This window comes from Eptatretus burgeri, chromosome 2 (genome assembly GCF_056783735.1).
Source record: "Eptatretus burgeri isolate ZD-2024b chromosome 2, Ebu_testis_v1, whole genome shotgun sequence".
Lineage (NCBI taxonomy): Eukaryota > Metazoa > Chordata > Myxini > Myxiniformes > Myxinidae > Eptatretus > Eptatretus burgeri.
In genome coordinates, this window is record NC_140962.1 from 3,333,257 (window position 1) to 3,347,034 (window position 13,778).

General features: G+C 44.0%; 1 protein-coding gene across 5 annotated transcripts in view; it reads right to left on the minus strand.

The window, feature by feature from the left end:
• The window catches only part of LOC147031275 (rho guanine nucleotide exchange factor 11-like), a 149,361-nt gene that overhangs the window by 66,026 nt on the left and 69,557 nt on the right, over nt 1-13,778 (minus strand). For all 5 annotated transcript variants that reach the window (XM_085860963.1, XM_085860954.1, XM_085860928.1 and 2 more), the window contains 2 exons: nt 8,825-8,927; nt 1,437-1,559 (listed from right to left, as the gene is read on the minus strand). In XM_085860963.1, coding sequence (XP_085717089.1) covers nt 1,437-1,559; nt 8,825-8,927 — 226 coding nt within the window. The remainder of the gene's footprint in view (nt 1-1,436; nt 1,560-8,824; nt 8,928-13,778) is intronic.

Sequence of the window (13,778 nt, forward strand, 5' to 3'; positions counted from 1 at the left end):
TTTGATGTACCACATTCTTTACAGAGTGTCGGTGCTACTGAAGCAGCTTCCCGAGCAAGGGAATTATACTGGGTGATTTGCCATTGCCTTCCCAGCAGTAGTTTGGGCAGAATTAGTAATTTGTTCATTGTGCTGCAGATAGCTCACCCACTATTCTCAAAGGACACCGTGGCGATCTTTAAAGCGTCAACCAACCAATGTCTCTAGACTGGATGCTCAGTTTAATGTCCATCTGAAGGACGACACACACATTGATGATTCACCCAGTCTGTGAAACACCAGGATGACAGTTTATAGCTGGGCTGAGATTGGAACCAGGGTGAAAAAGCTTAGAGGCGAGTGTGCGTACCTCTCGGCAGTCCTGTCAGCTCAGGTCGCATCTTAATGCACTGTTAATAAACAAACTGATTCCCTGTTGTGTTTATACATTTAAATCGTATCTCATTGGGTGTAATGTTCTTTTTCTGGTTGAATGTTGAGCTTTGCCTGCGTGCAGAGCTTTTCAAACACAGGGCCGGAAGCGACCGCCAGAAACAGGAGACAGCCAAATACACAAACACACAAATGGACACCACACTTAACGTTAATATACTAGAGAGTATAAAATATCAATTGAAATCTTATTATGGATCAAATAACACATGCATACAAGGGGAACTGAACTCTATGTTATTCTCCTCGGTTTATTTTCTGTCTGCATAATGTATCCGCTGTTCATGTGGTCTTGCGGAGCACAACCAAAAGATCGAGTGATGTCCGTCCTACCATGTTAAAACAATGTAGTATCTTGTGGTACAAAAAAAAGCCTTTCATGCTATTTCCTGAACTTCTTACACAAAGTCAGTTTGATAGCAGTCAGGATATTCATGACAACCAACAGTTTCTCTTGTATTTTTCCAATAATGGGAAAATATCTTATTTATAACCTTGTCATTTAAAAAATGTATTCACTTTAGGTAATTAAATTTGTCGTTTACCAAAAAAATTAATAAATCAAAAACACTGAGTGGTTATGAAGAAAGAATAAATGGAGCAGTGCACAATTTTTGATGAAAATTTTCCACCCACTCGACAGAGCACAATGTTTAGACTCAAATACAGTGTAATAGAAATTCATTCGGTGCAAATTTGAAAACATTCGGTGCAAATTCATTCTCTGCAGCTGACAATGAGCAGGTTTTTTATTTGTTTTGTCACCGAATAATGAACCTATTGATTGTTTCTGTGTTTTGTGTCACATGTGAAAACCAGCCATTAATTTTCGTAATTGAGAGCAACTCCCATTGTTTACAAGATACGTTACTGCATCATCGCATCATCATGTGAGGTTGTGAAGAGTGAAGAGCAGGAGCAAGTGTGCGTTGAAGCTGGCTGGTGCAAACTCTTGGAGGTATGTACGTAAAGTGATTCGGTATAAATACCATGAACATAATTACATTTCGTTATGAATGTTCTTGAAGAGTTGTGAAGCAACCGTCATCTCTCTCGCGGACCCCTGAAGTATTTCTGTCAAAGTATGATCACCATAGATGCTGGCAAGTCCCATCACCCTCTGTTTTCTGGAAAAATAAAAACAAAGCCACACATCAATTTCTACACGTGACTGATGCTACAAATGCCAAACACACATTTCATAAAAGGGTCACATGTTCATTTTGATTGGACGGGAGATTAAAGTGTTTTGCGGATTGGGGCGTTGGGGGAGGAGTGGTCTGTGTGAGATTGAGAGTTCTTACAGAGTTGTGGAAGTATGAGGGGCGTTCAAAAAGTTCTTGGAACAAGGCAATCATTGGCACCCTTGAGCTAAAGAAGGAGCTAGCTCCAAAAGAGATCCAAGAACACATGGTGCATCTGTATAGCGAAGACACACCTTCATATTAAGCCTGGTGTTAGCTTAACGGTTAAGGTGGCTGGTTTAAGATCTTAGGGTCTTGAGTTTGAGCCCCTTAAAACCGTTAAGTAACACCAAGTGGGTTGACTCAGCCTGTCATCCTTCTGAGGTTAGGAAAATGAGAACAAACTTATTGGAAACGGAGGGGGGGGCACTGCATCAGCGGCACAGCCACGTTCCCAGCACTGATTAAACCAAGCAGGCACAGGCTGCATACACAATAATAATAATAAACCTCCATATTCTACAGTCGCTAAATGGGCACCTAAAACAGGTGAGGATGGACAGGTGACATGACTGCCCCACAAACTTTTTCCCAGGCTAAGGCATATCAGCTAGTATAAGTTGCAGAAATCTCCATGGAACATGGAATTTCTCAAGGCGGCATTTTCACCATCATTCACGAACACTTGGCCATGTCCAAGGTCTCAGCAAGATGGATCCCAGGAAGCCTCAGCACTCGAGACTGACAGCGACGGCTGACATCATGTCATGGGCTTCAAGTACAATGCAGATCCAGCTGAGGAACCATGGCTTAACCACTGGGATGCATCAAGTGGAAGCACAAAGAACACAACCACCAAATAAAATTTTCACCAAATCTTCTTCCGGCAATATCATGGCCTTAATTGAACGGGTTGCCAAAGAAATCCTGCTGATTGATTAAATGCATCAAAAAAACTACAATCACAAGGGAATTTTGTGCCAGCCTTGTGCAAAAAGAGCAGCAGGAAATCAAGGATAAATTTCCAAGGGATTTGGGTTTTTTGTATACAATGTCAAGGCTCGTGTGAGAGCTAACACACAGAATGTACAACAAGGGAAGCAGGAGATAAGAGGGACCTGAGAGGGAAGGAAAAAAAACCTGTGGAACAGAGACATGAGGAGATCTGTGGAAGGGAGAGGGATGGGGTGGGGTACACAGAGAAAACAAGATGGACACGCCAGGGACTTTCAGGAAGGAAAGCAGGGAATTGGAACGAGGTGAGTTTGGGGTGGATTAACGGGGGTAGAAAAGATCGAGGATTTGGATGAAGGAAGATAAGAGATGGTGGTGAACAGCTGTTTTGAAGAACTGTAGGGAAGAGTGGGATTGAAGAGAGTGTGGGAGTTCGTTCCAAATGTGGGGAAAAAGAGGAATGAAAGAGTGAAGGTGAGCAGTGATTCTTGATTTTGGTAGTTTTACCAGAAGGGGGTTGCTGGTGGACCTTGAGCATCCTGTGTAAATATGGGGGGGGGGGGGCGAGGCCAGAGAGGAGACAGTAGACGACAGAAAGACCACCGATCTGCCTGTGGTGAGAGAGTGAGAGACCCAAAGACAGCCTCTTTACGGGAGATACCAACGATCCTAAATGTCTTGGTTTCCACAGCATGAAGCCAAGAAAGGTGAGCGTTGAGTGCACCAGCACAGAGAGGAGAGCAGTACTCCATCAGGCTGTGGATGAAAGCTCTGTATGTGGTCAGGAACTCAGGTGTGCTAAGGAAGGACTTTGCACGACGGAGGATTCCGAGTCGACGACTGGCTTTGGAGACCAGCTTGGAAATGTGGCTTTCCCAGGAAAGATAGCGAGACCCAGAAGCTTGAATGAAAGGTCTTCTTCAAGAGGATTGTTGAGAGATGGGGGGGGGGGGGGGTCCAGACCGTCCTTTCGGAGAAACATAATGAGAGTGTGAGATTTGTCAGGATTGAAAGACATGTTCCACATGTTGGATCAGTTTGTGATTTTACCCAGATCTGCAGAGAGCGCTGCTGCTTGCTGATCTGAGGGATGACACATGGTACCGCAGAGGCTGGAGTCATCAGCAAAGAGATAAAAGTAGATTGTCCAGAGAGTCGGAGAGATCATTGATGAAAACCAGAAAAAGAACAGGGCCCAGAACGCTACCTTGAGGAACTCCAGCCCTGACAGGAAGAGGGGATGAGAGAACTCCATTCAGGGCTACACGTTGGCTGTGACAGGAGAGGAAGTCTGCGAGCCATGAGTCGAGATGTCCTTGGATACCATCGGAAGAGAGTTTGGTGAGCAGGGTAGGGTGCCAGACTGTGTCGAAAGCATGTGATGGCTGTGATTTCATGTCTGGCATTGAGGACCTCCATCAATCGAGCTGATCAAATGAGGACCAGCTGATCAAATGTGTGCTCCTCCTCCACAACTCTCTCAAGCACAAGGCCCATGTTGTGGAGACTGATATTCGTGACATTGGCTTTGAGCATCTGGAGCAGCCTCCACTCCCATAAAGCACAGTGGCAATCATCAATTTCAAAAATTGAAGTCTCACATCATGGCTGCCGAATCTCTGATGACGATCGGAACTGACTGAAGCAACCAATAAGTGGCTGAAGAAACAATCCAAATATACTTATATTTTACTGGCATGAACTGTTTTGAGGAGAGATGGAACTGGTACATCAAAGTGAAAAAAAGAAAAAGAAAATGAGGCACATTTTCATTTTTTCTTCTTCTATTTTTTGGCCTATTTTGAGTACTGTATCTTGTTCCCTGAACTTTTTATGCCCCTCATGTGTACAAATCACAATCACTTGAATCCAAAACAAAATCACAATGCACATCTTTTGCTGTGATTATTAAATACATCATAAAAGGATGATGAAAATAAAAAGCTATGATTTTGGTTCACCCACGGTGCTGTCCTATTTGATGGCAATGTGATTAGTTGGTTGTAATTGAAAAGTTTTAATTAAACTAACCACATTGTCCGACATTAGAACAATTTCTTTTTAAGTGAAATAAAAAGGCCAAATTTGAGATGAGCCTTTGGTCTCTTCACCACATCACAGATGGATTTACCTTCGTGATAGTCAATCGAACTGTTGACATCGTAAGCAATTCTTCACTGATATGGTGGAGCAAGTCCAAGCTGAAATTCCATTTGGGGTGACTGTTGCACTCTGAGAGTTTGCTTCGTGACGTCATGTATTTGTGACAGAGGCAAAGATTGTTAAATTTTCCGATACTGATACTGATGTGCCATACTCTGTTGCATAGCGTCCGTGCTGCTGAAGCCGTTCATTAAAAAAAAGGATTATAGTGGGTGGTTTGCCATTTCCTTCCTAGCAGTAGTTCGGGTTAGGGAAATATTGGGTGCTGGAACATGTGCAAGCTTGTAAAGGCAAAAGGAAGCATTGAAATGAATGTAGTTAGACACAGCTCAAAAGGGTTGCAGTGGATTGCAAGGCTGTGCTGTTGGTGCAGGAACTTGAGAGATTGAGGATAAATATCTTTGGAATGAGTGACACAAAGTAGTTTGGGCAGGCAGTGGAGGATGTGGAAGGGGATACCGTGCTCCACTCTGATGAGTATGGCTACAAAAGAAGCAGATCAAGTTAAATGCTGTTGGTTGTGGGCAGTCTGTTTAATTACTTCCAGTATGTCTGAGGAAAGTGTTGATAGGGGAGGTTCGGGCCGGTTCATACCGGTTAAGTGGAGAGAAGTTGAGTTGCCGGGGACAGGTGATTGTGGGAGTACCATAGATTGTAATTCCCACCTATCACACCCCCGTTTTAAAACTATATTTTACATAATTGGCGATTTTAAAAAAAATTACTCTTATATTATTATTATTATTTTGATTTGGGTGTGTTTATCCGTTCGAACTAAGTGATGATGGCTGCTAGAGTCAACACAGTGTGGTACCTTCCTTCGGGGCGAGACTAATTCAAGGTAGTTATGGAGGCAACTTCATTGTGGACGAGCATTATCATAGGGTTCAGTGTGTGTGTGTGTGTGTGTGTGTGTGTGTGTGTGTGTGTGTGTGTGTGTGTGTGTGTGTTTGTGTGTGTTTGTGTGTGCACAAGCCTCTGCAGCTGGTTGCAATCACCACACGTGGGTGGGCCCCAGGGGATGGAATGGAGACGACCAGGTCTCAAAGTATCCACCTCCGCTAGGTGTGGATGTGTGTGTACGTGTCTTTTTTTCTTGTGGTATCCACATGACAGACCTTGTCAGACAATGTCTGTCAATTTACAAATGCGACCTGAATGAAGTCAGGAATGTGCCACATGCAGTCAGGAATATTGTACACGTGGCACCCACAGTGCAACAAATATTAAAAGCATTCTAAAGTCATATAGGCAGGATCTTCATGTCAAACAGGATCTTCATGGAACCATAATTGGTTTGGTTTTACACATGGTAATGTGGGACTCCACAGGGTGTCGTCCTACAAACCTCAACCTCGGCATAGAACTTCATTTGCCTGTGGATCATGAATTGCAGGGACAGTGAAGAAACAAACCTTTCAGAATGTGCGACATTTTAAATTTGAGAGCTTTACACCCACGTGGAAAACATGCTGTTTTCTTCCAGACACCAAGGATGGAGTGAACTCCCACAAACAGCTCCAACGAAAGTGAGAAGGAGACCATGCAAGGGCAGATTATGCCGAGTTTGCCAAAACTGAATCGAAACCTGAACACCTCTTAACTTGCCTTGCATCATGACAAAACAAGCAAAGTTATTGGAATGTCAAGGGGGTGGGGAGGTGGGTGGGTTGGTGGTGGGAGACAATTTAAGCATTTGATCACCTTGGAGTAGTGTTTGGAAAGGGAAAATGTAGAATGTGCAAGCCACGATTGTATTTGGGGATACTGATGTTGTACTCTCTGAAGGTTACCATAATGTAGGTAATGCCATATCTGTGATGGAGGCAGCAACAGTTTAGAATTCGTTATGAAAGGATTTTGTATTTGCTGTGGAAGGACCAACACTCCTTACTGTCCATTGTCTGGGCTAATGCCAATTAGCATACCTTTGGATAAGCATTCTTCTCCACAAGCAGCAAATATTTATCTGTGTGGTTTACTGTTCACATACCAATGACAACTCTTTATTCACCTATTTTCTGCTAACATCAATCAACTGGTAACCAGCCATCCTAACACAATCTGCTTCATCTGTTGTGACTACAACTGCCACCACGCCAGTTCGCTTGGAGTTTGTAATCCAAAAACCAATGCAAAGGCCTTCTGCAACTTCATAGGCTTGACCCAATCTGTAAACTTTGCAAACTGCAACTCCGTTAACATTACATCCTCACTTCTGGACCTGAGAATGAGAAACTTAAAAGTCATCCTTTCCTGTTCTCCCTCTGCCCCCCCCCCCTTTTGGCTCATATGACTATTTACTTGTCAGAGTTTATATCTCTACGTTTGTTGTTGGAGAGCAACTTCGAGGGCACATAATCTGGCTTTTCAGAGGCCAACTGGCAGGGACTGCAATCTGTCCTCTCACAAAAATGGGTTTTCATCTTCACCGAGTCTGGTATCAATTTCTCCTGGGAATCTTTTTCACAAAAGTCTACTCACACTCACCGGTTTAACGGATCTCATCTCTGGTATTCCTATCCGTCTTCTCGGACCTGACACACTGAATTCTGCGGTGAGGAAGTTGCAATCAGCTTGCTTTCGCAACATGGAAGGCTAAACAGCCAAAGGGCAATTTTAGGTCACTCCGTAAAGTTTGCAACAAACATACTCATATGCCCATCAGATTCCTCCCCTCTCCTCTGCTCCCAAATGGAGGTTGGAATGGCCGAAGGCAGGCTTGCACCAACCCCCTTGACTGAACACGTTTCAAAGCAGACATTCAAAGCCATCTTCAGACTGGGCACCCTCCACCATTCCTTGAAAATAAGAATGACTCACGCTATACAAAAGCCTTGGTCCATATCTCAAGAGTACCGCTCTCCCCTATGGGCTGGCAGAATCCAGCATGACGCATGTCTCTGCTGGATTCTGTGGAATCTAAACCTCTCAACATTATTCACATTCATTTTGATGAGACATAAGCACAAGGCCAGTTGCTCTCTTATCACAGGCAGGTCTGTGGCCTTTCTTCCTCTGTTATCTCAGTCCTCGAACCCTCCTCATTTCCTCCAGGTTGCACCTGTTATTCTTGTGACCGGCTCCTTCTCAAATTCTCCACCTGGTAATCATGAAACGTTACTATCATTAACTATTGTTGGTGGTTAAAAACCTGACAGGTGTTTTGAAATCATTCTTATTCACCTCACCAAAGGAGAGGGTATTGCATTTGGATCCGTCTGTTTGTCTGTTTGTCCGCACAGAACTTTTGTGGTTTTCTCCACAACCGCTTGTCAGATTGAGATAAAATTTTCACCATTGGTGCGAAGACTCATGCAGAATGTTGTAATGATAATTATGACGTCATCGGTCACGTGGTGTGGCATCCATTTTGGAAAAACGGAAAACCTTTGGACCTCTGTATCTCTGAAACCGCACCAAGGAAAAAATTGAAACTTGCCACATAGGAAGTATTCCTTATGCGGAATGAGTGTGATTTTTTATGACATCGTAGGTGCCCTCGTTATGACGTCATAATTGCACATGTAGAACGCCACATTCGATCAGTATGAACATTTTTGAGGGTCATCTCGGTATAAAATGGTCCACAGAAAAAGAAAAATTCATTACATCATCGGTCACGTGATTCAGCAGCCATATTGTATTAAAAATAAATAAAATAAACTTCAAAAAATACTCTTCTCTGAAGTGGCTGAACAAATTGAGGTGAAACTTTACATGTATGACTGCTTGTCCATGAGAAACATAAGGTTCACACATGATATCAGAGGTCACATGGTTTGGCAGCCATTTTGGATTTACCCTAAAACCTATAAAGAATACACCACTCAAAAGAAGTCCTGGCGAGGGTCTGCAATCTCTGATTGCTCTTTTTCTTGTTCATATTAAAATGGCCTGTATAAGTGGGTATCAGAAACGTCACCAAAAGGAAAAAAGAAGAAAAACTGGTACTAATAACAGACCATTTATTTAATTCAACAACATTGACGTAAAGTACATTAACAATAAGAAGTCAAAGACAACTAGGTACACAACACACAACAGATAGTGTTAAGGAGGAAATGTTAAAGTCCTGTAGTAAACCATACCTGTAATCTTCAAGTTGTCTGATGACTATGTCTGTTGCCCACTTCAGCGTTTTTTCTTTGGCAGATAAAAAGTCTTCATCAGAATGGTTTTCGCTTAGTGGACCTACGAGCATTTAAAGACATGCACACAGAAGCACAGAGTCAAAGCTGAAGAACATTATTTGTTTTATCATGAAATTCTCAGATGCATTTTCCCCTCACACACAAACAGGTGTTCTTTGCTACAAGTAGAACACCTAAGGGCAGAGGCCACAATAATAAAAGCACCAATGTCATTAAGAGAGTTTGACTTAATTATACAAACACCATAGAAAGAGTCAGAAGTCACATGGAGTTTCTTGTTTTTTTGGTTTCAGCACAGGCAAAAATGTGGCTTGTGGTCAAAAAAGGCCATTCTCAGGTTCCTGCTGGTTTGAACAGTTAAACTCTGATACTTTTTTTATACAAGTATTATTGCTGTTTATCTTCCTCGGTGGTGTAATGGTTAGAAGCGTCTGCTTCGAGTCTGGAAGGTCAGTGGCTCAAACCCCAGCTAAGTCATACCAAAGACTTAAAAAATGGTTCATGCTGCTTCCTTGCTTGACGCTCAGCATTTAAAAGGATAGAGCACGGAGAATCCCCATAGCTTGGCATCCATGGGGATGAGGAAAACCCTCCTGAGGAAATGCCCCTCTGAGTGCGGTGAGAAAGGCGGCACCATTGTTGCCCAGATGCTCCAGGAAGTGACAGAAAGCACTTCCCCCAAGTTCAGTGGCTGGGTTTGTCTCATCTACAGTCCTGTATTGTGTATTCATCTGTATGTCCATGTGTGTGAGGTGTGTGTTTGTGGCAGCTCCACTTACAAGCCTTAGATGCTGTTAAAAAAAGAAGAAGATTTAAGCTAAATTTAAAGGGAGCAAAGAAAGGCAAAAATAGGCAAAAATGTTTGCCTGATACATGACCGAGGAAATGAACTTGATTCACTACACATCTACGTCATCACATAAATCGCTGGAACGTTTAAATCAGAAATACTGTTCAGGCATTTTCATGAATATAAATTGGCATTAACCGAACAGCAGTGTGGGAATGCAGCAAACAAATCGATCTTGTTGCTTGGGATTGCATCAAATGTTCCTGAATCGCATTGCCAATTAGCCACTAGTTCATCAATTGCTAGCAATAATCATGACCGTTTATTGCTCCCAATAATAATCACTTCATCCATCTGTAAAATCACTGCCACATGAGAGTTTGGAAAAGTGTTATTCTACTTCTAACAATATGAAGATTTTCACCCACAAAGGCTAAATGGAGCAGAACATAAGCGGTCATAAAAAGGAAGGAAAAAGCTCGACATTTTAGTGGGAAAGAAATGACGTCTGAAACGTTCGGATTCCGACTCAATTCCGTTTATTCTACGCACCACCATAAAACCCACCAGTACTTCTTCTGGGACAACCGGTCCCGAAATTCCCCCGATAAACCAGAGCTCAAGCATATTTACATCATATAAAATCCAAGGCAAAATGATGCTCCCCCTCATAGCGTGTTAATCAAATGGGAAGGAATCAACAAAATACATAATGTTGTAGAATAACATATGTTGACTCGCAATGTAAAAAGTAAAAGTCACAGCTCCATCTTTCTAATCTCAAGTCTGAACTCTCAAACATCTCTCCCTCCTCCAAATTCTGGTGGCATCTAATCAAATCTGTTTCTGGTGTATGTTCCCCCTCCATCCCCTCCCTTACCTCAAAATGGCCCCACAGCTGATATCGCACATGAAAAGGCTGAATGCCTAAACTTGGTGTTTGCATCGAAATCTTGTGTCCAAAACCCATCACTTTCTGTACCCACCTTACCCAATCGCACCCAACTGTCCCTGGACTCTGTGTCCTTTTCTTCTGATAAAATGGAGAGTTTGATGTCAAACCTCGACTCAGATTCTGCAACCGGTCCAGACGGCATCAGCCCACGTGTCCTAAAAATCTGCTGCTCTGCTCTTATTCACACTCTCTCTGTTCTGTTCACCCTCTCATTTGCTCAAGGTCATCTGCCATCTGCTTGGAAATCAGTAAACATTACCACCCTGCACAAGAAAGGTGCAAAAACAGATCCCTGCAACTACAGACCAATCAGCCTTCTCCCAATCATCAGCAAGGTTATGGAATCCATCATCGCTTCAGACATTAAATCCTTCCTCTTCTTCAATGGCTTGATTTCCAATCATCAATTTGGTTTCAGACCAGGTCACTCTACCCTGGATGTGCTGCTTCTGCTCTCCAAACAATGGATGGAGGTCCTCGATGCCAGAAATAAAATTAGAGCCATATCCCTGGACATATCGTGTGCTTTTGACACAGTCTGGCAACCTGCCCTGCTCACCAAACTCTCTTCCTATGGTATCCAAGGATATCTCCACTCATGGCTCATAGACTTCCTCTCCTGTTGCAGCCAACATGCGGTCCTCAATGGAGTTCTCACATCCCCTCTTCCTATCCAGGGTGGAGTTCAAGGCAGCGTTCTGGGCCCTGTTCTTCTTCTGGTTTTCATCAATGATCTCCCCGACTCTCTGGAAAATCCTCTTTATCTCTTTGCTGATGACTCCACCTTCTGTCATACCATCTGTCATCCCTCAGACCGGCATGCAGCAGCTTCTTCGCTCCTGCATATCGATAAAAATCACAAACTGGTCCAACATGTGCAACATGTCTTTCAATCCTGACAAATTTCACACTCTCACTATGTCTCTCCTAAAGGACCATTTGGAACGCCCCACCCCCTCCCTTCACTTTCTCAACAATCCTCTGGAAGAAGTCCTTTCTTTCAAGCTTCTGGGTTTCACTATCTGCAATGATCTTTCCTGGAAAAGCCACATTTCCAATCTGGCCTCCAAAGCCAGTCGCCGACTGGGAATCCTCCATTGTGCAAAGTCCTTCCTCGGCCAACCTGAGCTCCTGACCACATACAAAGCTTTCGTCTGCAGCCTGATGGAGTACTGCTCTCCCCTCTGGGCTGGTGCTCCCGCCTCTCACCTTTCTCGACTTCACGCTGTGGAAACCAAGGCATTTAGAATTTTTGGTATCTCCCGTGGTCTCTGTCTCCTCCCCCTGCTCTGTCTGCGACAAGTCCCCCCCTGCCCCCCCACCATATTTCCACAGGGCGCGCAAGGTCCGCCAACAACCCCCTTCTGGTAAAACTACCAAAATCACGAATCACTGCTCACCTTCACTCTTTCATTTCTCTTTTTCCCCACCTTTGGAGGAAACTCCCCACTTCTGGTAAAACTACCAAAATCACGAATCACTGCTTACCTTCACTCTTTCATTTCTCTTTTTTCCCACCTTTGGAAGAAACTCCCACACTCTCTTCAATCTCATTCTTCCCTCCAGGCCTTCAAATTAGCTGTTCACCACCACCTCTTATCTTCCTCCATCCAAAACCATGATCTTTTCTACCCCTGTTAATCCACCCCAACCCCAACCTCTTCAAATTCCCTTCTCTCCTTCCTGCTAGTCCCTGTAGTGCCCATCTTGTATACCCCGTGTTCCCTGCCCCATCACTCTCCCTTCCACAGATCTCCTAATGTCTCTGTTCCCCACTGTTTTGTCCTTCCCTCTCCCACCCCTCTTGTCTCCTGCCCCCCTTGTTGTGTGTTGTGTGTTAGCTCTCACATGAGCCTCGACAAGGGATACAAAAAAAAAAAAGAGAGAAAGGTCAACAGCAAAATGTACTCTCCAAAATATTGTGCTGGGAAGTGTACATAATGTCCAGGAGTTGAGTCAGGTTGCAAAATGAAACCAATTCAAACTGACTGCTATGATCTGTAGTGATGGTTCATGGAACACCAAATCATGCGATCCAGGTGTGGCCAAAGGCCCTGGTGATGGTAGCTGCGGTGATGTCAGCTATCGGTGTCGCCTCTGGCCAATGGGTAAAGCAGGCAACACAAGTCAGTAAATAGCAGTTCCCGTTTGAAGGTGGTAGGGGGCCGACATGATCCACATGGACCTTGTTGAAAAGCTACCGAGTAGTGCAACAGTATGACATTGGATGTTGGAGCATTGACATTTGAGACTAACTTCGGCATCGATGCATGGCCAGAAGCAGCACATGGTGACGAGTTGCTGGGTTGAGAGAATACCCGGGTGCGCAGGTGAGTGAAAAGTGTCAAAGACTGTATGACGGAATGCCACAGGAACTAAAGGGCATGACTGTCCCATCGATACATCACACATGAGGGTAGTCTTCATCTCTGGGAGTAAGCGAACCTCACAAAATGTAAGTAAACCAGCTGCAAACTTTAGACGGTGGAGCTCCGTGTCCTCCCGGTGTGCTGCTGTGAGTGATTTTAAATTGATGGCCAGTGTGTTAGTAGAAGACAACGTCAATACGTCGATGCGTGAGAGAGTGCCAACTGCCAAGTTCACAATTCCTTTGATGTGCCAGATGACGGTGGTGAATTGCAAGATATAACGGAGTTGGCGAAGTGTGTGAGGAGTGTGATCTTCCGAATGGGTAGATAGAGCAGCTATTAAAGGTTTGTGGTCAGTCAGGGCAGGGAATTGTCTGGCCTCTGAGAAGTGGCATAAGTGCTTGATGGTGAGGTATACAGCGAGTAATTCCCGATCGAAGGCACTTGGTTTCAGCATTTTAGAGAAGAAGGCCAGTACACACCAGTCGGCAATGATGAATTGGTGAAAGGCCACACCCACCGCAACCTAAGGCACTTCCACAATCAGGTATGTTGGCACCTCTGGCTTTGGAGGAATCAGGAGTGAAGCATTGTCCAGCACATCTTTGATGGTGTGGAAGGCTGAGAATGTTGGCTCTGACCACCGGAACACTTCAGTGTGGTTACCAGTTGTGACTAACTCCTTTAGTCGCTGTAGCATTGCAGCTGCGTTTGGGATAAATCAATGGTCAGAGGTAACAAGGCCCAAAAACTGTTGCAGATTGCATTGAAATGAAG